This window comes from Salvia miltiorrhiza, chromosome 6 (assembly GCF_028751815.1).
Source record: "Salvia miltiorrhiza cultivar Shanhuang (shh) chromosome 6, IMPLAD_Smil_shh, whole genome shotgun sequence".
In the NCBI taxonomy this organism is placed as follows: domain Eukaryota; kingdom Viridiplantae; phylum Streptophyta; class Magnoliopsida; order Lamiales; family Lamiaceae; genus Salvia; species Salvia miltiorrhiza.
The window spans coordinates 4,813,685-4,836,969 of NC_080392.1; the positions used below are offsets into that span (position 1 = coordinate 4,813,685).

Here is a 23,285-nt window from a genome sequence, read left to right on the forward strand (position 1 = left end):
ATCAGATGCTTAAAACGACGTAGTTTTGAGGTGTTTTAATTTTAATTTTTGAAAATACCCTAATTCCCAAATCCCCTAACTCCTGTAATTCTAATTCCCCTAAATCTTAACCCACCCGCCGTCTGTGATAAACAAAAAGGGGATGAAATTAGTTTGTGCCAAATTCGAGGGTTGGACGGGGAAACTGCTCGCGACGACGCAGGACCAGGGTTCGGCCGCGACGGCACAAGACCCACCATCCGCCTCCCTCGATTGGTAAAAATCATTTGGTCTCATAATGTTCACCTCTTAAAATCCATGCTTATCTGATGAACTGTATGCACAAGACTGCTACTGTTTCACAAAGTGTAAAGGAGCGTTTGATTACAGAAATGTAAAAGGAAAAGCAACTGAATAACAATATAAAAGTTCTGTTTGAAAGTTGGTAATATATTGCTCATATTTCATTGAAAAACATAATTCGAGTTTAAGAGAAAGGTCCCCATTTTCGACACATGATCGTTGTAGGCTCTAAGCTCAGGAAATGAACTTTTTCTATGCATTCATAAATGAATGGCAATAGATGGCAACTAGAAAAAGTACTATGCAACAAAGATAAGAAGAGAAAACAACCAAACAACAATAAGTAGCAATGTCCGTGTTGGTTTTGTAATAATGATTCAACTGTTACTTCAACATGCATAAAGATTTAAACAAGACCAAAGCTCAGAGAGAGATAGAGACGACGGGTGGATTAAGATTTGGCATTGGTCCTGGTCCTGCGCCGTCGCGAACGGTTTCCTTGTCGAACCCTCGAATTTGGCACTAACTGATTTCGTTCCCTTCTTGTTATTCACAAACGACGGGTGAGTTAAGATTTAGGGGAATTAGAATTACGAGAGTTAGGGGATTTTTCGAATTTGGCACTAACTAATTTCATTCCCTTCTTGTTCTTCACAGACAACAGGTGGGTTAAGATTTAGGGGAATTAGAATTACGGGAGTTAGGGAAGTTAGGAATTAGGAGAATTAGGGTATTTTCATAAATTAAAATTGAAACACCTCAAAACTACGTCGTTTTAAGCATTTGATTGCCACGTCAATTAATTGCACCTTCCGATGTGCTTGCGTGGCATTTTCGGCGTCCACGTCATTTTCACGTTTGGATGGTCGTACAAAATTTTAGAAAATTAACAAATGTTATGTATTGTAAAGCAGATTTTAAAGATGATTTGCAATGTGCAATTCTAGAAATTGGTGAAATTTTATGTATTTAGGGGCAATTACCCCTTAATAAAATATTATACTGCCTCCGTCCACGAAATAACTTTCTAGGAGGGAGTGACACAAGTTTTAAGAAAAAAGGTTGTTGAGTGTATTGAGAGTGGAGAAAAAGTTGTTGAGTGTATTAACAGTGATGAAAATGTGTTATAGTAATTAATATTGAGAGATGTGAAAAGTAAGTAATTATAAGTGGTAGGGTATAGTCCAAAAATAGGCAGAAAATTGTTTTGTGGACGTCCCAACAAGGAAAGATAAGAAGTTCTTTCATAGACGAAATGAGTATTTATTCAGGGGTGCTGCGCACAGCAGGGGATTTTTTTTCCATTCTATCTATACCTCCCATTTTACTCTTTATAGTCACTAATTAAAATAATAATTAGAAATTTATCTTATATTTTATTCTATATTTAAATATAAATATTATAAAGAGTAAAATGAGGGCTATGAATAGGATTGCCCTTTTTAAATTAAATTATTTAAAAAACAATTAAAATTAAATAGTTTTAATAAATTATTAGTTAATGCTAATAAATTTAATTTAGGAAAGTATTTTTTATTAGTTGATATTTATAACATCAAAACTATTATTTATTATTAACTTAAATTAATTTCATTTGATTAAATCTAAGCTTCGATTTATTATAACTGCATTAAATTATTAGTGCATTTAAAATTTTAAAATGTGAATATTAATACATAATAGAGAAAGGAAATAGAGTTATTAATAATTGATTAAAAGTTATTGTAAATATACCTTCCACACAAAAATCATAGCTTGCAAATATACCTTTCACAAAAAATTATAGCTTAAGTTATACATACATTGTTCAATAGTTAATATATTTTTTTTGGTTGGATTGATTTTATAACAATGTCCAATATTTCATATAGGTTTATTTTTTCTTTGAAGATCGATTGTATAACAAATTGTTTCATATTGTGGATGTTTGTATCATCAATATAATTAATAAAATGTTATAATTGTATTACAAATACTAATAACTTTTAATTTTATTTGAAACTTTTTTTTTCTTTTTCCTTTTTAACAGGATCATAATAGTTCCCCCATTTTCTTTCATGTTTCATTGTCATATGAAATTTGTAGGGGTTGTACAAAATTTATTTTTTTTATACATATAAATTTTGAATTAGCCAAGTTTTACAAATAAAATAATATGACATTCAAGATAAAATAAGCCGAATGGTATCATGCCTTTTTCAAGCCAACAAAGTAATTTTAATACAAATTTTAAAGTTGATATGTAAAACAAGAATTTGTCGATAGTTCAAAGTAAACTTTGTGACCCAATAGACTAGCTCGAAAATCGAAATTTATAATTAGAATGTAAAATTCTTAAAATAAAAGAACCGAAAATAACCACTGTTAGTGATATCACCCAATTAACATCGTAGTAACGATGAAGGTCGAGTATGTTTTAATTTGAATTTTTTTACCCTAACTTGGTTTGCTAATTTTTGCGATTTTATTGAATCGCCTTAATTTTTTGGCCAAGGGCATCCACAATAAAGAGTTAAGGCAGACTCTTAAATATGGTCCTCATCATTTAAGAGCACACTTTCCACAATGGAATTATGGGAGAGTCACACCTCCAACTCTTAAATTTTGATTTTAATTTTGTATTTAGTTTTAATGTTTGTTTTCAATTAATTTAAACATTATATTTAATATAAAATTCCTTCAAATTAAAAATTAATTATACATTGATTGAATTTGAAAAATACATTATAATAAAATAAAGTTCTAAATTATTTTAATTTTAAAAAGCATAAAAAAATTACAATCTATAATAAATTGTTGCGGATATCTTCCACCAATATATGATAATAACAATCGCCTTATTTTTTGAAAGAAGGGTAATGTTTTTTTTTTTTTTTTTTTTAATTCGGGGTATGGGGGAGGGGGAACAGTGGAGTTTGAACCCTAGACTTTACCGTTCGTAGATAGGAGGTCGCACCGCTTAGTGTCTCCTTGGGAATAAAGAGGAAAAAAAAAAAAAGAAAGAAAGAAAGGAAGGAAGGTAATGTTGGTTTGCAAGTGTGGCTTATTTTAAAAGATTCTTTATTTCCCAAAATGAAATTTTGTAAAGTAGATCTTAGCTAAGGTAACATTCCGTCATTCTCCATTTGTACACTATTTTCTTCTCCTTCCCCTCCCTATATATAAAATCCCACTTCCCCCTTTTACCTTAACCATTGCCCAAAACCCCTCTATTTTTCCGTGTAACCTAAAGCGCGCGCGTTCATGGAGGACGACGATGAGTTCGGAGATCTCTACACAGACGTCCTCCGCCCCCTCGAGGCGCAGTTTCAGCCGCAGCGCGAGCAACACGCGCCCGCCTCAGCTGCTGGAAAGGCGCCGCCGCCGCAGGGCCGGCCGATCGATCTCAACATCGATAGCGACGATGAGGAGATTCTGTACGGAGCTTCGGATTCGACGACTCGGAAGTCGAATCCCCCCAGTGGGAACTCGGACGCCTTGATTCGAGAGAAAACCCTTCCTGAGCCTAGGGGAATTGATTTGAATTTGGATTCGAACCCGGGGACGGCGAGGATTGACGGATTAGTTGGAAAGGGAGGCGATGGTTCGGGGTTTGATGCTAGGGTTTTGGAGAAGGGGCGTGGTTTGGAGTTGCGCGACAAGGCGTCTGGTGAATCGAGTTTCATGGAGGATGAAGATGATATTAATATAATTGTGGAAGAAAGGGAGGATAAAGATGGAGACTTGGTGGAGAATGACGCTAGCTTGACGAGCAAGGATGAGAAGATGTATGCTACCACAGTTCAAGAGGGAAATACTATGAATTTGTTGAATGATGCAGGTGAAATGGGTACGCAGCAGATGATCCCTGGGCTTTCGGGCGGATTGGAGAATCCCAGGCCTCCAAATATTGAGGATGAGTGGGAGAGTGAAGAGAGTGATGATGATCTGCAGATAGTGCTAAACGACAACCACCATGGGCCAATGGGGATGGAAAGGATGCCGGGAGTGATTGATGATGATGATGAAGATGGAGAACCGTTGGTGATTGTCGCGGATAATGGTGATGTTGGCCACCCTCATCACCAGGCACAGAGGAATGCGGACGAGCAAGAGTGGGGCGGTGAGGAAGGGGGATCTGGAGCTGACGGGGAGAAGGATTCGGGGGATATCATGAAGGCAAGTGGAGGAGGAGGTGGGACTGCTCCAGCAGCTGCACAGCCAAAGATTGCATATAGCAATCATGCATACCATCATCCATTCTCTTCACAGTTCAAGGTCAGCATCTTGTTTGATGAGCACATAGAATGTAATTTGTATTCTAGTTGCAACTGTAGTGCTTTTGTAGTGAACCGCTACATACTAGTGATGCTGAAGGTGATCAGCAATATTGTGGATGAGCTCTTGTCTCATAGACTCATAGTAATGAGATACTACACAATACTGCTCTTAAATTTTCGCATATTAATGAAGTTACATATTTTTTTCATATTATCTTTTCCTTTTTTGAGTTTGATCTTGTTTCTGGTGATGATTAGATTCTGAATTCTGCTACTACTAAAAAACTTAAAAATGTCAGTTGTTGAGACTAATGATTTGGTGGGTCTTACACCATATCCAACTACATCCACATGTTGAGGGAGATGGTAACCTCTTCGATCCTCCTCTGTCTGGGGGAATCTATCACTAGCTGAGCGTTTCTCCATCCAGATAGACTTACAAGATAATTTGAATGAAAGCAGCATGCGGATATGCAAAATGCAGGGACCTGATTTTTATAATATGTATACATATATATATATATATATGTACTTGTAGAATGTTATGCTACATACCTCATGTGAGCACCATTCGTGAGCACCACTCTCGTTTAGTCCACTTTATAAGACTTTTTTAGTTTTATACATTTATTTTGATTTTAATACCTAAAAAATGTTACTGATGTTATTAATTTTACAAATTACATAAAAATCAAAGCTCGATCTGTTCATTTTCCTTATAACTTCAAATTAATGAATAAGAGAACAAAATGGGCTTTGATTTTTATGTAATTTATGATAACAATTTTTGAGGTATTAGGATCAAAATAAATGTGTAAAACAACAGCAAAAAAAATTATGCTAACGTGGATTAAACGAGAGCGGTGTTCACGAATGGGGTTCGCATAAGGTATGTAGCATAACATTCCTCCTTATATATAAGCTATATATATGTTCTATAAATCAAGAGGTCTCTCAACATGTGCTAGGGTAATTGGCATTCCATTTTGTCATGTAATGGACAATGGTGCTTGCTCATAAGTGTGTTTGACCATGATAAAAAGGTCTGAAAGCTGACTCTAGTCCTTAAGAAGTGCATATGTGTTCATCCAGAACCTGTCTTCTTGACTCCTATAGCTCTGCACAACCCAATTTCAAGAATTTGTTGGCTTTATTTGTATAAGAAAACAAGGTAATTAAGTACAAATGGATGATGAATCCCAAGTCAGCTCGATATTGAGCTAAAATTACCACTCCAGAGTCTAATAGTATTAGATATAGAGAAACCCTTGAAGTCTCTATGGTTTGGAATCCTACCATGCAACCTTAATTTTACCCTATTTCACACTTATTCTATATGCCTCACATTTCTGGAAATTCTCATATTTTGCTCTAGCCAAAGTGGGGACATTCACACCCCATATGATTTTGCCACTTTTACTGATGAATCCAGCAAAGTTCGAGAGATCAAAGCAAAAGGCAGACTGGTTTAACTTTAACCCACACAATATCAAACTCCTTCATAACTTATTAAAGTATTATCATAACATTTTGGCTACTAGAGCACGTAGGATCCATGTATCCTTACAAACTGTAGTTCAATTTCAAGGTTTTAAGCTGTTTAACTATGTTATGTGTAAAAGGTCAAGTAAAGAAGTAGTTGTTTTATGATTGCATAGTTATTTATCTATTGAGGGATTGCACCTCAAATTTGGATTTACCTTTTCTGTAGTAGATAAACAAGCTACTGTGACATCTTGTTCATCCTCATCTCTGCTTCAACCAATTCAAATCTCAGCTTGAAGACTGTATAGGAATTAAAATCTCTCTATATATGTAATAACATATTAATGATCAACGGGGGAAAACTATTCTAACAATTATTTTCTGCTCATGTAGATATTTGCTTAACAAAGCGAAGTGGCTCCTATGTGTATGATACTGCATTACATGTTGAAATATGAATATTTTGACTTGATGCATATGTTAAGTCGCGTGTTTTTATCAATTTTTATGTTGCAGTTTCCTATTGTAATTCTTTTCTCATTTTTGGATTATTAACTGTTAACCATTTTTCATGTCTTTCTCTCTTTGGGAACTGCTTAGTATGTGAGACCTGGCGCAGCACCTTTCCCTCCAGCAGCTCCTGGGGCAATGCCAGGTCAAGTTCGTCCACCCATCAGCATGGGGCCTCCAGCTGGACGTGGAAGAGGTGATTGGAGGCCAGCAGGAATGAAGGGGACCTTGCCCCAGAAAGGGTTCCATCCTCCAGCTTGGGGAGTTAATTCAGCAGGTCGTGGCTATGGAAGTGGTTTAGATTTCACTCTTCCTTCACACAAGTAAGATGTATTATATTTCGTGCAGCTTTCCTTCGATAGCATTTGATAAATATTAGATATTCAATGTATGATTATTATATTACTGAATACTGATCATGCAATAGTCCAGATCAGGGATTGTTTAAAACTTAGAAGATAATGTGATAATCCTAATTTCAGTAACATCATTTTAAAGCGATAATTCCGTCATAGTTGTTGAAGGCCCATGCCTTGGCTGTTGTAAGGCTTGTGCCATAGGATAGGCACAAAGTGCAAAACTGTGGGCCTTGGTGGAATTCATCTTAATGTTTAATAGTAACTGGGAGCTGAATGCCTCATTAGGTCTTTTTTTTTATCTGGGTTGTTTATCCATTCTTCTGTTAATCCATTACTTGATATGTCATACTAATGTCTCTATAATATCTTCATATTCTCAGGACCATTTTTGAAGTTGATATTGATAGTTTTGAAGAAAAACCATGGAAACTTCCTGGTATTGATGTATCTGACTTTTTCAACTTTGGTTTGAATGAGGATAGTTGGAGAGATTACTGCAAACAACTGGTAGGTAGTCTCTCAAGTTTGTAGATCTGTTTTGTTTAGCACTTGGAGAGTCAATATGGATGTGAGTTTGTTGGTTATATTAACGTAGTGGCAGCTAAAGTGAATTTCATATCTCTAGGAACAACTCAGGCTTGAGATGACTATGCAAAGCAAAATTCGTGTTTATGAAAGTGGCAGGGCAGAACAGGTAATGCTGTAATATTTTCCATTTTGACGTAGTTTTTTTGTCTAATACAGGTGTATGTGGCAATCATTTGGTTATAGTTTAAAATCATGCTATGGATTTTGTGATGCTATATGGTCTTGAGTGTATCTGTAAGCAAGTCTATGTTCGGTGTCAAAATCTAGGATTATGATCCAGATCTTCCGCCAGAGCTTGCAGCTGCAGTCGGTATTCAAGATAATAATTCATCTCAAAAAGGAAGTCATGGAAAGGTGGATGCTGGTCCAACTGACTTAGCAAGAGCAGCTGCACGGGAACGGCCTTCTCTTGTATGTGTATTTTGCTTTATTTCAGGAATAATACCTTGAAATTTCATGTTTTTTGTCATTGGATCCTTAAATTTGTGTGGTGGTTCTATTGGGTCCTTTTGTGATTTGTTCTTGAACTTTCATTTGGTTTAATTGGGTCCTTACACTTTGTGGTATGCCATTATTATATCCAACCATCCACAATTGCACCCAATTACAACAAGATGCTAAAAGTTTGAGTTCCCAATTGAACCAATCAAAGATTGAAGAAGTCAATTTTTACATAATGAAGGTGTGGACTCAATCGAACCAAATGAAAGTTCAAGGGCCCAGTTACAGAATTCCTGAAAGTTTAAGGATCTATTTATAAATTATTCCATAGTTCTAAATGCTGAAGATTTGGTTCTACATCTTTCCACATATACTGCATGATTTACTCATAAAGAACTTTCGTAATGTTGCTCTCTACAGCTTATTTGCATTACCCTATGTATGTGGTGTTAATTCTAAACTCATGTGAACTAATATTCTCTCAACTTTCAGTACAACATAGTTTTCTCTAAACATTGCTCAAAAATTGAAATTGCTCTGTTCTTCATTCTGTTTGCCTTTACCTGACCATGGTATAGAGTTCAAAGAACCTTCCACTAGCTTTCTGTCTTTATTAATACCTCTTAAGTACACATCCCTTATAATTCTAGACTGTTTCCCGTTGTTTAAACTATAAATGTGAAAGGTATTATTTGTTTTTACAGATTGGCATCTCATTAGTTTTCTTTGTTAATAACAGCCTGTTGGCAGACCTATACCAGTAGAAACTGGTTCTGGTGATCGTCTGCCATCAATTGATACAAGGCGTCCAAGAATGCATGATATGGATGCAATTATCGAGGCAAGTAGTTATTATCCTCTATACTTTATAAGCAAGCTGCCAATTATCTTGTTACGGTGCAACACCACAAGTAATCAGTGCTACAGAACTGATGAAGCTCCTGAAAAACAGATCGCCTGCCAGAGTCCCATGGATGGTGATGACATATCAGAGCAACAGGATAGTGATACTGCAAGAAAGGATCATCTTGGCGGAGGTGATGAAGCTGATAGTGTTCAACACGATGAGGTGGACCATATCGATAGCTATTCTCCTGCATTTACTGGTAATAAGAGAAATTTTGAATCAAGAAGATCACAGCCAAAGAGCGCTGTCAATAATGATGGTATTGCAAGAGAGGATGTTCCACATCTTCCTTCAGAAAATTCCCATTCTGATAGGGAGACTAGTGTCCCGCGAGACGAGAGGTACATTGATATTTCTATTGCCAATTTTAGATGGATTTGTATCTTTTTCACTTCTCATCAAATTTGTTTTGGGCTGATTATGGTTCTTGTATTAAGCTTACCTGAAATTGAATCAGTATGGAGACTTCATGATATTGTTAGTAGTATTTCACGTTTGCTGTAATTTAGGAGGGTATATTGGGGCTATTTTGTTCTGAGTTAGAAATACAAAAAACAAATAGTTAGATCAGCTAATTTAGGCCAACATTGCAAAAAAGTTAAATTATGTCATCCAGATTGTAGACTAGGCGTTCATCCAAAAAGAAAGAGACTGAGAAAGTGCATGTATGATGCCAATGCCAGATTCAAATGACTGGCACCATTGTATCTGGATACGTTATCCATGAAAAATATTGATTTCGGGAATTATTGGCCAGTTTCTTCACTGCATTTGTATGATGCTAGATGTTTTTTTTTTAGTATCTTTATTTTTTCATTGTATAGTGGTACAACATTTTTGGTAAAGCAAAGGCTAGACTATCATGTTCTGAACATTTCTATATGAAGTTAGGCACTTTTCTTTCTTTTCCTGTTATATGTTGCATTTATCACTCTTGCATTTCTGTCATCATCTGCCAAATTTTCTTGTCTAATGCTATGTGCAGTATTAGGAAGTATGTATATCTACTAAGGGTTCATTACTTTGCATATGATCCATTTGGACACTTACAAACGGTTGCTGGTGGCTATAGGTCTACAAAGGGAAGGAGGAACATCAGATCTCCTGTGAAGTCTGCTCATGAGAATAAAAGAGGAGAACATATTGCAGGAGATCTAAAGGAAGAATCATATCGTGCTGGGGATGCTAAGCAAACTCCTGCCTTGTCATCTTCCCACTCCATTGGATCTGATGGGGAGCAAGATGTAGCAGTTGCAGATGAGATGAATGATGCTTCAGTGGTGGATGATAAAAGCTTTAATATGGATAGGGAGGAAATGACTTCAGATGCGCCAAACAGGGGGAAACGAGAAGAGGGAAGCCTTTATTCAACAAAGAAACAAAAGCTAAGTTCACACGTAGGACTACTTCCACGAGAGTATGAGGATGGGAAAGACTCAAAGGCTGCAAGGAGTAATGACAGCAAAGCAAGATCAGGAAGTAGTGAACATCTTCAGAGTTCTCCTGATGATGTCAACGACGAAGCCCTTCAGGATAGGCACCCTCTTCGAGCAGGTAACATCAGGAGAGAAGTAGGAGATGAGGATAATGCTCATAGGAAAGACCACTATGATAGAGATGAAGCTGTAAGACAGAACATTGTGGTGAAAGGGAGAGAAGATTCTCTTTCACGTAGAGGTGGGGATGCTAACTCATCACTTCATCGGCATGGGAAAGCTGACAATGCTGACTGGAGGAAGGGTAGTGATGTATCCGAAGGAACCTGGAATCGGAGAGATGATGATCATCGTGGTAGAAGAACAAGACTTGAAGACCCGAGAAAGAGGGAGCATGGTCGTGAAATCAGCTCCAGAGATCGAGATAAGCTTAGAGAAAAAGATAAGAGTGAGAAAGATGAACATCATCAATCAAGAAATCAGCTGGATAATGGCGGTTGGAGGGGGCCTAATCATGAATTTGATTCCATAGGATCTAGACAAAGAGATAGGGATGATCATCTTAAAAGTAGGAGTGAAAGGGTAGATGACATTCACAGCACCAGAAGAAAAGAAGAGACGCATGTGAGACGGACAAATGCTGAAAAGGATGATATTTCTCATAGTCACAGAGAAAGTAGCACCCGGAGGAAAAGAGAGAGAGATGATAGCTCTGATCTGCTCAAAAGAGATGAGCAAGGTAGATCAAAGGATGATGAGGTGCATTTTGCTCGTCAAAAAGAAGGGGGATCGTCTCAAAGGGAGAGGAGTGAAAGGCAGAGAGAGCGTGATGAATGGCATAGAACTAAACAAGATGACCTTTTGTCGAAGAGGGAAAGAGTAGAAACTCGGCCAGTGATGAGGAGTGGGCGAGCGGCTGAAGATAAAACATGGCCAAGTCATTCAAGAGGGAATGATGACTACAAAGGATCTAGCAGAGAGTACCATCCAAAGGATATAGGCAGGCACACTGATCAACTAAAGCCAAGGGATCGAGTTGAAAATGAGAGTTTTTCACAGCGTAGGAGCCATGACGATGTTTATGCTCGTGGAAATCAACTGAACAATGATGAGAAAAGAACAAGATATGAAAAGACTAGCAATCGGGATGATCGTGCTGCCTATGGTTCCGATACTTCTAGGGCACATGAATACAAAAGGAAAGAAGCTAGTCGAAGGAGTAGAGATTCAGACAGTGGAGATCACAGTTCCTTGATACCTTCCAAGAGGAATCAGGATGAGGATGGGGGTCGAATAAATGAGAAGGTATGTGTTTTCTTGACCCAACACTTCAAAATTCATGGAAATATTATTAAGGGCATTACCTGAATTTATACCAAGATTTTATTTCGACTGCTTTCATCTGACCATCAAGATTGATGGTATTGAAAGCAAAAATGTTTCAGAGTTACTGACTTGGTTTACTATTGCTTGTGTTCATATATGCAAAACATTGTTCTTTTTGTTTGTGTTTCATTTGTGACTTTCTATGATCTGAAGAAATCCAGCTCTGTAAGAAGCTATTATTGAGTGTTTGATAACATCTGTGTTAATTGCTAAAGAACTCTGTAATTTGCGCTAGATCATTATGTTATTGGTGCTGCATAAACCACCAAGCAATTCATATTATTAAGTACTCAGGCTTGGGCTTGTTGAGACACTCTAGACACCAACTTCTGATAAGCTGACTTGCTACTGTCTGATCAACTTTTCGAGAACTATATTAATCAATAACTTAAGCTGTTCCTAATTTCTTCCCTTGAGTATGTGTCGGCTCCCCTTAAATAAGGCAAGAGGTTCCATTTTCCCTTGGCAAGGCCAAAAGATTAATCCAAACAGGCTATTATGAAGTTGACTTTTTGAAAAAGAATTCTTGTTGAGGATCTCAGTTAGAGTACAGTTTACCATCCACCTAGATATAAAACACTCCCTCCGTCCACGATATTGTTTCCACTTTTGTTATTTTGGTCCGTCCACAATATTATTTCCACTTCCATTTATAGCAGTAGGGCCCACAAACTCCACTCACAACAATAGTGGGACCCAAACTCCACTTCACAATAATACTCACTACTATCCACCACTTTCTTAAAACCCGTGCCGTCCACAAAGTGGAAACGATATCGTGGATGGAGGGAGTATTGTGTTACATACTGGGTAGCTTTTTAGCATACACCTGACTTTTGTTGCTTTCTGTGGCATATTTGAGCCTGGAACATATGAAAACAATTGGATGCTATCAAGTGATTATTCCCTTGCTGCCTTACCTCGTCTTTGACATGCACGAAATAAGTTTTGCAAGATTATTTGGCTGAGCCCTTCATAGTGAGATCAGTATTGCTTGTTACCAGACAGCTACTTTTTAGCTGTGAAGTGATCTAGTTTCCTTGGCTTACACGGATGTTTAAACATGCTATCTGATTCACTTTCTACCAGGACACTGAAAGATATAAGTCTGAGACGCAAGCATCCAAATTTAAAATAAAAAATTATGTTTACCCAAATTATTAAAAGAAACTTTTTTGTACTCCTTTCCGTTTCCGAAATTATGCCAACTACACCTTTCCGAATATTGTTTAAGAAATAATATTTCTTCTTAGGATTGGGGTATACACGGCTGTTTCCCCTGCAATTTTAGAAGTTCATAATCAAGGGATCCAAATGGAAAATTGGAATTTCCAAGTTTTCCTTTGAAATCTGAGTGTGAATCAAAATGTCGTATTAGTCATGTGACCGCTGAACAAATTTCCTGCTTTCAGCCATTTGTACTCAGTCGCCAGTCGCTGCTTAGGATTGCCCTTAACCATTGTTAAGTAGGAAACTCATAATCTGTAGTTCATTTGGTGCAAGCTGATGAAATCAGCTAATGATATCTTAGTTTTGATAAGTGAAAATTGCTTTGGTGGGCAGTGTGAAGGCATTGAATAACTTATTACCAATTTTAGAATCGATAAATTTGTACCAACTTGTCTGAGTTACCACTGTTTTTGCAATTGGCTCATGCTTGCAGGCAAGCATGAGAGGCAGAACTGAGCAGCAAAGTGGTCATGGTCATGCAAATCACCAATCATCTCGAAAGCACAAAGAAGAGGCTTCAACTGACGAAGAACAAGCTGACTCAAGAAGGGGTCGATCCAAATTGGAACGCTGGACTAGCCATAAGGAGAGGGATTTTGGCATCACTCCCGCTCCATCATCTTCTTTGAAGAAACGAGATCGAGAGCGGGAGAGAGATCGAGAGCGAGATACACACAACAGTAGTGGGGCGACCGGGCCTCCTGAAGATCCTTCCGAAAAGATAGAAGAAGATAAACCACAACCGCCTGTGGTTGATAACAAAGATGGTGGTCCAGAAATGAATAGCGACAACACTAAAGCAGTGGCCGTGGAGGATAAACACTTGGACACCGTTGCCAAGTTGAAGAAACGAAGTGAGCGTTTCAAGCTTCCTATGCCTATTGATAAAGATGCGGTTGCAGTAAAGAAGATGGAGAGCGAGCCGACTTTGCCTTCAAGCCAAGTGGAGACGCGCCCCGATTCAGAGATCAAATCGGAGCGGCCAGCTCGAAAGAGGAGGTGGACTGGCAATTAATAGTGAAGGATGCTTTCGTTTCGTTGTTGAAGAACCCTACCTATTATGTTGTCGGATCATGATAATTGATTTGAGGCTTCTTGCATTCTACGTCTTCTATATTTACATTGCGGCGGCCATCAACTGTTGTAGCTTTTGTAACTCGAGAATCCTTTGTATATACCGACCTTAATATATGTAGCATTAGACAGGCTGTAGCTGCACACACAATTTTCAACCCTATATTTCTTTTAACACAGCACCATATACAGTGTATTACCATGTGACCAAGTTTATTATTTCATGATGAGGATTTTGGATAATTTATATATGGAATTAGATTAGTTTTGATATAACATGGCTTCTCATTAAATTATCAGCTTTGGTTTTGGGGTTAATGTGACATTAAGCGAGAACTTTCACTCGTTTTGTAATTTAAACCAAAATCTTTCTAGAAACAATATATTCGCATGGTTATTTTGAAGAAGGAAATACAATATTTGGCCACTAATTGAAAAAAATACAAAATCTGGTTATTTTTTACGTTTTAGGACTATTTTGCCTTAATTAGGGCAGATCAGATTCGAGTCGGATTCGAGTTTGCACGGGTTAAGCACACATGACACTATTCGTGTCATTAATGTCATATACTCAGTGTTGCACGAATGATATTTATGGCCACATTAGTGCCATACGAATGATACTTATGGCCATATTATTGTCATTAGTGGCATATACCGTGTGGCTGATATTATTTAGATGGATATAGTTATATAACCATTTTGAACACTTCCCCTAGGGTTTAGATTTCTCATTTAAGGTTTAGATTCTCCATTTAGTGTGTTGCATGCCATATTAGTGTCATTAGAGCCATATACTCATATTTAGTGTTGCACGAATGATTCTTATGGCCATATTAGTGTCATTAGTGCCGTATACTTAGATTTTTTTTTGTTGGCCATATTAGTGCCATATAATCTAACCCGCACGCAAACTCGAATTCGACCCGAATCCGGTCCATCCGAATGGCAAAATAGTCTTTACATGTAATAAATGGTCAGATTTTGTGTTTTTTCAATTAGTGGCCAAATATTGTGTTTCATTATTTAAAATGACTATTTCAAAAGCGCTTTCATCTTTCTATATATATGGATTTTTTTTATGAGAAACAGAATTAGATTAATTTTGATACAATAGTAAACGCTATGAGCTCGAACTCGAGTAATAGGTTGATCATAGCACATTTTATATATTTTTCGAACTTTATACAAAATTTTGATAAGCTTCAACTCGAACATCATTTATACGAAAATCGAGCTCGAGCTTATTAAGTACAACACAAGTCATTAACAAGATAGAAATTAGAGTCGAGCTCAACCACTAGAATATTTAATCGAATCAAGGTCGAATTCGGTTCAATTAGACTTATTTACCACCCTAACTTATTGACTGTCAATCTAAATAAGGAAAGGCTCTTAAACAAGAAATCATTGTCCCTTTGACTTAAGAAAGCATGGAGTATAAGAAAATGAACGACTGAATTTTTATTTTTTTTGAAAGATTTGGACTATTTTAGCAAATTTATTAATCGAGTATCTATTAAAAAACGTGGATTGAGGAGCATATAAAATGTCACAGTCGCTATTGGCGTTTTAACCATCTCCCAAAACCCGCATTTCTCTGTGTAACTGAAGCGCGCGCGTTCATGGAGGAAGATGAGTTCGGAGATCTCTACATGGACGTTATTCGCCTCATCGAGGCGCGGTTTCAGCCGCAGCACAAGGACTCCTGGGCCGGACGCAGCTGCCGTGAAGGCGGCGGCGTCGCAGGACCGATCGGTTGATCTTAACTTCGACAATGACGATGAGAAGACTCCGCATTTGAAAGCCGGTACTGCCCCAGGCCGGAACTTGAATTCCTACACTCAAGAAAAAACCCTTCCCGCGCGCGGGGGGTTTAATTTGAATTTGGATTCCAACTGGGAGGCGACAGCGAGGATTGATGGCTTAGTTGGAAAGGGAGGTGATGGTTTGGGTTTTGAGGCTAGGGTTTTGGAGAATGGAAATGGATTGGAATTACGTGGAAAACCGAGTTTTATGGATGATGATGATGATCTAAATATAATCTTGGAAGAAAGGGAGGAGAAAGGTAAGGAATTGGTGGAGAAAAACAATAACAATTTCATGATAAAAGAGGACAAGAAGTATGCACGTGCTGTTCGAGAAGAATTTACCATTAATTTTGTAAATGACGCTGCGATTGATGAAATGGGACCGGAGCAGAGTATTCGGGGGCTCTCCGGAAGAATGGAGAATCCCAGCGTTCCATATATTGGGGATGAGTGGGAGAGCGAGGGGACTTATGATGATCTGCAGATAGTGTTAAATGATAACAACCATGGGCCAATGGGGATAAAAAGGATGCCAGGAATGATTGATGATGATAAAGATGATAAAGGGGAGCCATTGGTGATAGTTGTAGATAATGGTGATGACGGCCAACATCATCAGCAGGCACAGAGGATGGTGGGTGAGCAAGAGCCGGGTGGCAAGGAAGAGGGATGCGGGGATACAGAGAAGGATTTGGGTGATGCCTCTAAGGCAAGTGGTGAAGGAGGTGTCAATGCTCCAGCAGCTGCACAGACAAAGATTGTATACAGCAACCAGTCGTTCCATAACCCATTCTCTTCACAGTTCAAGGTCAGTATTTTGTTTGCCAAGCACTTAGAATGTAAATTGGATTTTAGCTGTAACTATAGTGCACTTGTAGTGATGGTAAGGATGATCAGCAATACTGTGGATGAGCTTTTGTCTCTTGGTGATGAGAAACTAAACAATAATGTTATGAAATTTCTAGTAATGAACTTACATATTTCTTGATGGATGTTTTCCTCATTTGAGATTGTTGGTGCTTGTTTCTACTGAGGTTGGAAACTTGGAATTCTGATTTATGCGGTTAATAAAATACATGCAAATGTCAAGTTTCTGAGACTAATCGATTGGATGGGTCGTACTCGTACTCGTATGGAATTACATCCATGTTGTCTGACATGTACAAGGAGAGCAAGGTCTCTTGGATCTTCTTGTATCTGGGGTATTTCTCAGTTGATATGATTTTCCCCATTTAAATTAATTTAAAAAGATAATTGAAGAAACAAGCACGAGAGAATGCAGACAGGGCTCTAATTTCCGGGTTTTGCCCTTATCATGCTTATATGTAAAAACTTGTTTACATATACATGATTTAGAAAGCACTCTCAAACATGTGTTCTTGTACATGGTGCCTTATTTGATGATGAAGAATAGGTCCGAAAGCAAGCTGTAGTAATTGAGAAGCTTATGCATCCAATCTTCTCGACATGATCATTATGAGATGGCTCATAGCTCTACGCCGTGCTAGTCTAAGCATGCTTTACTAATGCATAATATCATATCACCTGACCACTAGCTTGCATGGTTCCATCTTAACTAACAAATTGTACTTCAATTTCAATCTAAATGATATGTCCAGAAGTTCAGTAGTCGTTTTAAGCTTATATAGTTATTTATCTAGTCAAAGATGGAATAGAGAATGTCAATTTCACTTCATATTTGGATTATGTTATCAATTTCATTGTCGTCAAGCGCAGTATCTTATTTATCCTCATCTCTGCCTTTTGGAGATTGTAGAGCAGATTTATTTTGAATTCATCAACATATCAATATAATATTGTATCTCTAAGCTTCTTAATTCTATGTTAGGAAATTATTCTAGCCATTACTGTATGGTGATGCAGATGCTTGATTAACAAACAATAATTGCTACTATATGCAATATAATTCTCTAGTTTTGCACTTTTGCTTACAAAACATTGCACATTCTGCTTTATGTGTTGAAATATGTATAACTTTATTTATCATTTAATGCATTGCTTATTATAATTATTACCTTATTTTTTATTTTTAACCTTCAACTTTTCTTTTTAATTTCTTTTCCACTTTTGCTATCTTTGGGAACTGCTTAGTACGTAAGACATGGTGCAGCAACTTTTCCAGGTGCTGCTGGAGGCATCACAGGTCAAATTCGTCCACTTATCAGCATGGTCCCTCCAGCTGAACGTGGAAGTGATGTTTGGAGGCCACCAGGAATGAAGTGGCCCATGCCCATGCAAAAAGGATATCACCCTGGTTATGGAATTCTGGCTAGGAGAGTTAATGTAGCAGGTCATGGAAGTGGATTCGATTTCAGGCTTCCATCATACAAGTAAGATTAGATAGTTGTGATACAGATTTTGCAGTTGATAAATATTAGATATGCACCGTATTATAAGATCACCGATCCACTCAAATTCTCAGATCGGGGATTGATTGATGATACCATTATACTCCCTCCGTCCCTGAAAAATAGTCCCTTTCGATTGATAGTCACTACTCCACAATCATTGTTAATGGAAAGTGGGAGATGATTACCTTGTCAAAACCCTCTAAAGCTGAGTTATTTTACCAATCTACTATTCATTTATTACTTCGTAACACGCGATAGTATTTTCTCTTATGATCAATTGCAATATTGCGCCATTCTGTGAATAGTTTTCCATCACCATTCGAGATTTTCAACATCTCTTCGTATTTTCAGGTCAATATTTGAAGTTGATATTGATAGTTTTGAAGAAAAACCTTGGAAACTTCCTGGCATAGATGTGTCTAACTTTTTCAACTTTGGTTTGAATGAGGATAGTTGGAGGGATTATTGCAAACAACTGGTAGTTTTCTTCTCAAGTTTGTACATCGTTTGTTTGTTTAACTTTCTGGGAGTCGATATGAATGTGTTTGTTTGTTAATTGCTATACTGTGATAGTGGAAGTTAGAATTAAGTGAATTCTGTATCTCTAGGGACAACTCCGGCTTGAGATGACTGTGCAAAGCAGAGTTCGTGCTCATGAAAGCGGCAAGGCAGAACAGGTGACATAGTAGTTTTGGGGTTTTTGAAATAAGCTTTGGTGAGCGTGTATGTTACCTGATCTGATTATGGTCACTATACTTCAAGTTTTTTTTATTCTTTCTTAAACATATTTGTGTACTCAAGTCTCTTCAAATTTCTTTGGTTTCAAAATTTAGAATTATGATCCAGATCTTCCACCAGAGCTTGCAGCAGCAGTTGGTAGCCAAGATAATCCATCTGAAAATGCAAATCATGGAAAGATAGATGCTGGTGCTGACTCAGCGAGACGGACCTCTGTATGTGTATTTTGCTTATATTTTAACTACTGCAGATTTCATTCTCAACAGCTTTTCACATTAACCTGCTTGATTTCAGGCCTTCTAAATAACTTTTGTAATTCCGTTAAAGCTTAAAACTTAGCATCGTTGATGTTCATTCTATACTCAAAAGAACCAGTATCTCTCAACTTTTGTCGGAAGATGATTCCCCTGAATGCATGCATGCTTAGATTCCACTAGCTTTCTGTCTCTATTATTCCCTCTCATGGACACCCTTTTAAATTCTAGACTGTTTATTATGGTTAAGGGCCAAGGCTTGATATTTTAGACGTATTATTTGTTATTGCTGAATGGCATCTCATTTGCTTTTTTTATTTTTATTTCAGCCGGTTGGCAGACCAATACCAGTAGAAACCGGTTCCTGTGATCGTCTGCCATCAATTGATACAAAATGTCTAAGAATGCATGATATGGATGCCATTATTGAGGTAAGCAGTTGCTATCCTTTCTACTTGATCGCCATGCAATATCAAATGTCATCAGTGCCACAGAACTGATGAAGCATCTTGCATACAGATCATCTGCCACAGTTCTAAGGATGGTGATGACGTATCAGAGCAACATGACAATGATCCAGCAAGAAAGGATCATGTTGGAGGATGTGATGAAACTGATGGTCTTCAACAGGATGATGCAGACCATATGGATAGCTTTTCACCTGAATATAATGGTGATAAGTGGGGATTTGATTCAAGAAGACCACTGCCAAAGAACACTGCCCATAATCATGATATTCTAAGAGAGGATGTCTCGCATCTTCCTTCAGAAGTAAATGGTCATCCCCGTACTGATAGGGATACTGGTCCCCCACATGAGGAGAGGTACATGGATTTATACTTTTTTCGTGTCTCATTAATTACTTATGGTACTTGCATTAGCACACATAGTGCTGGATAAGTATGAAAAGTTTCGACGTTGCATCTTCTGTATGACCGATGGATTTTGGACTAGACTCACTCAAAAAAAAAGGCCCAAGAAAGGTTAATGAATGATGCCAATGACAGATTCTAAATCAGACAACCAGCATGATTTTATCTGTAAAATATAATTAATTCGGGGGGTTAGACCCATTTTTTCTACTCAGATGTACTTTGCTGGAAGCTTTATTTTCTGAATTCTGTTGCGTTATATATATCTAGTTAGGTGATTACTTACAAAAGAATTGTGGTGACAATAGGTCTAAGAAAGGAAGGAGGCACGTCAGATCGCCTTTTATGTCTGCTAGTGAGAATATAAAAGAAAATATTGCGGGTAATCTGAAGGAAGAATCATATCGTGCTGGGGATGGTAAGCTAAGGCCTTCCTCGTCATCTTCCGTCTCCGTTGGATCTGATAGGGAGTGCGTTGTAGTAGTTGGGGATGAGACCGATGATGATTCAGTAATGGATGATAGAAGCTTGAATATGGAAAGAGTGGAAATCGCTTCGGATCCTCGGAACAGGGGTACATGTGAAGATGAGGACTTAGTATGTTCAACAAAGAAACAAAAGCTAAATTTGCATCCAGATTCGGGAGAGTATGAAGATGGGAGAGACTCAAACACTGCATGGAGTAATGACTGCAGAGCAAGATCAGGAAGTAGTGAATATCTTCAGATTTCTCCTGGTGATGTTGATGACGAAGTCCTTCAGCATAGGCACTCTCTACGAGCAGGAAAAAGCATGAGAGAAGTAGGAGATGAGGGTATTGCTCAAAGGAAAGATAGCTATGGTGGAGAAGAAGCTGGAAGACAGAACATGGTGGTAAAAGAGAGAGACGGGTTTTGTTCACGTAGAGGTGGGCATGCTAACTCATCACTTCATTTGCATGGGAAAATGGGGAGTGCGTACTGGTGGAAGGAGAGTGATATATCTGAAGGAACATGGAATCGGAGAGATGAGGATCGTTATGGTGGAAGAGAAAGACTTGAAGACCCTAGAAAGAGGGAGCATGGTTTGGAATTCAGCTCCAGAAATCAGAATAAGCCTAGACAAATAGACAAGAGTGAGAGAGATGATCATCGCCAATCAAGAAACCAGCTAGATAATGGCAGTTGGATGGGGACTAATCATGAATATGATATCATAGGATCCAGACAAAGAGATAGGGATGATCATCTAAATAGTTGGAGTGGAAGAGTGCATGTGAGACGGGTGCATGCAGGAATGGATGATATCTATCATAGTCATATTGAATGTAGCATCCGAAGGAAGAGAGAGAGGGATGATGGCTCTGATCAGGATGATGAGATGCACTATGCCCGTCAAAAAGGGGGGGAAAAGCTGAGAGAGCGTGATAAATGGCATTGGACTAAACAAGATGATCATTTATGGAGGAGGGAACGAATAGAAACACGGCCAATGATGCGAAGTGCACTAGCTGCTGAAGAAAAAACATGGATAAGTCATTTAAGGGGTAACGATGACTACAAAGGGATCCAGCAGAGAATTCCATCTGAAGTATATAGACTGGAATGGTAATCTATTTAAGCAAAGGGGCCGAGTTGAAAATGATTTTTTACGTCAGAGGAGCCGTGAAGATGTTTATGCTCTTAGAAATCAACTCATCAACAACGAAAAGAGATCAAGATACAAGAAGTCCACCTGTCGTAATGAACATGTGTCCTATGGTTCAGATACTTCTAGGATGCGTGAAAACAAAAGGAAACAAACTAGTCGAAAGTGTAGAGAAATGGACAGTGGAGGCCATCGTTCCTTGATACCTCCCAAGAGGAACCAGGGTGAAGATGGTGGTTCAGTACGTGAGATGGTATGTTTAAGCTCATAAAACTTGTTATATGCTTTGAAATTCTCAGTTTCATTATTCAAGATTGTTGTGCTGCCTGATGCCTGTGGCTCCCCTTCCCCTCTTCTCATCAAATCTCTTATTACCAGTGTATAGGATCAAAACACACATATTAACTGAACTGAATTATTAAATGTTTTCCCATTGGTTCCTGCTGTTAGGCAAACTTGAGTGGCAGAGACGAGCAACGAAGTTATCATGGTCATACAAATCATCGGTCATCTAGAAAGCACAGAGATGATGCTTCGACTGACAATGAACAGCCTGACTCAAGGAGGGGGCGCCCCAATTTGGAACACTGGACAAGCCATAAGGAGACGGACCTAGCAACCACCCCTACTGCTTCATCTTCTTTGAAAAGAAGAGATCAAGATACATATAACAGTAGTGGAAGATCCTTGGTGACCAGGGCTCTTGAAGATCCTTCCGGAAAGACAGAAGATAATCCACAGCCTTTGGTTGAAAATTGAAGACACTGGTCCAGAAATGAACGACAATGATACTAAAGCCGCGAAGGATAGACACTTGGATACTGCCGCCAAGTTGAAGAAGAGAAGCGAGCGTTTCAAGCTTCCCCTGCCAGCTGAAAAAGATTCTACTGCAATTAAGAAAACGGAGAGCAAACATGTTGGCAGAAACTGAGCCTTGATTCAGCCCGAAAGAGGAGATGGACTAGCAATAGAAAGGTAAAAGAAAAAAAGTTACTGGACTGAATTCATTCTTCAAGTATTGCATCTACTACCATCGCCTTTTACATTGTCAGATCATGAATGAATGTTGTAGTAAATTCTTGCAGCTGGAGAACACTCTGTACATTCCTTCGGAAATGCAGTATTAGTTGGATATGGAATACAAAATCTATGCATTCTTAATTCTATATATTATTTTCAATAATAATTATTGCATTAAATGCAATTTGTGAATTTATTCATGACATTTATGTAGATAAGTTATTATATTTAATTTGTACACTTTTTCATGAATATTTATGTATAAATTATTGTGTCGTCATATTTTCTATTAATTGATCAGAACATACATAATTTTCATTTTATCCATCATCCAAGATTTATTCTCTATATTTTGAAATAATATATTGAATTTTGAATTTTATTGTCCACGTGAAGTTTATGTCGTTATATCTAATAAAATGTTTGATTATATAAAACCACTAAATATTTGTGAACAGTGTGATCAAAATTAGTTGATTGTTCTAATAAAATTTACTTGTCCCTAAAAAAAAAAAAGAAAATTATATTTTGTAGTAATCATTCTATATAATGTGAACACAACTTTTTTAGATAATCAATCAAGTCTGTGAACTACAAACTTATTTTTACTTATTATAATACACTAAATTTTAAAT

At 37.7% G+C, this 23,285-nt stretch overlaps 2 protein-coding genes across 2 annotated transcripts; both read left to right on the forward strand.

The window, feature by feature from the left end:
• The first annotated feature begins 3,400 nt into the window (after window positions 1-3,400).
• LOC130988110 (FIP1[V]-like protein) lies at window positions 3,401-14,233 on the forward strand. Its single transcript, XM_057911869.1, has 9 exons — window positions 3,401-4,539; window positions 6,627-6,859; window positions 7,276-7,402; window positions 7,521-7,589; window positions 7,751-7,894; window positions 8,664-8,765; window positions 8,877-9,172; window positions 9,904-11,572; window positions 13,317-14,233. The coding sequence occupies exons 1-9, from the start codon at window positions 3,526-3,528 to the stop codon at window positions 13,896-13,898; spliced, it is 4,236 nt and encodes a 1,411-aa protein (XP_057767852.1). The 5' UTR covers window positions 3,401-3,525; the 3' UTR covers window positions 13,899-14,233.
• A 1,262-nt stretch (window positions 14,234-15,495) lies between these two features.
• On the forward strand, window positions 15,496-22,842 carry LOC130988111 (FIP1[V]-like protein). The gene is made up of 9 exons (XM_057911871.1): window positions 15,496-16,576; window positions 17,881-18,119; window positions 18,492-18,618; window positions 18,749-18,817; window positions 18,974-19,093; window positions 19,462-19,563; window positions 19,652-19,956; window positions 20,313-21,883; window positions 22,081-22,842. The coding sequence occupies exons 1-8, from the start codon at window positions 15,593-15,595 to the stop codon at window positions 21,592-21,594; spliced, it is 3,228 nt and encodes a 1,075-aa protein (XP_057767854.1). The 5' UTR covers window positions 15,496-15,592; the 3' UTR covers window positions 21,595-21,883; window positions 22,081-22,842.
• Window positions 22,843-23,285: the final 443 nt, after the last annotated feature.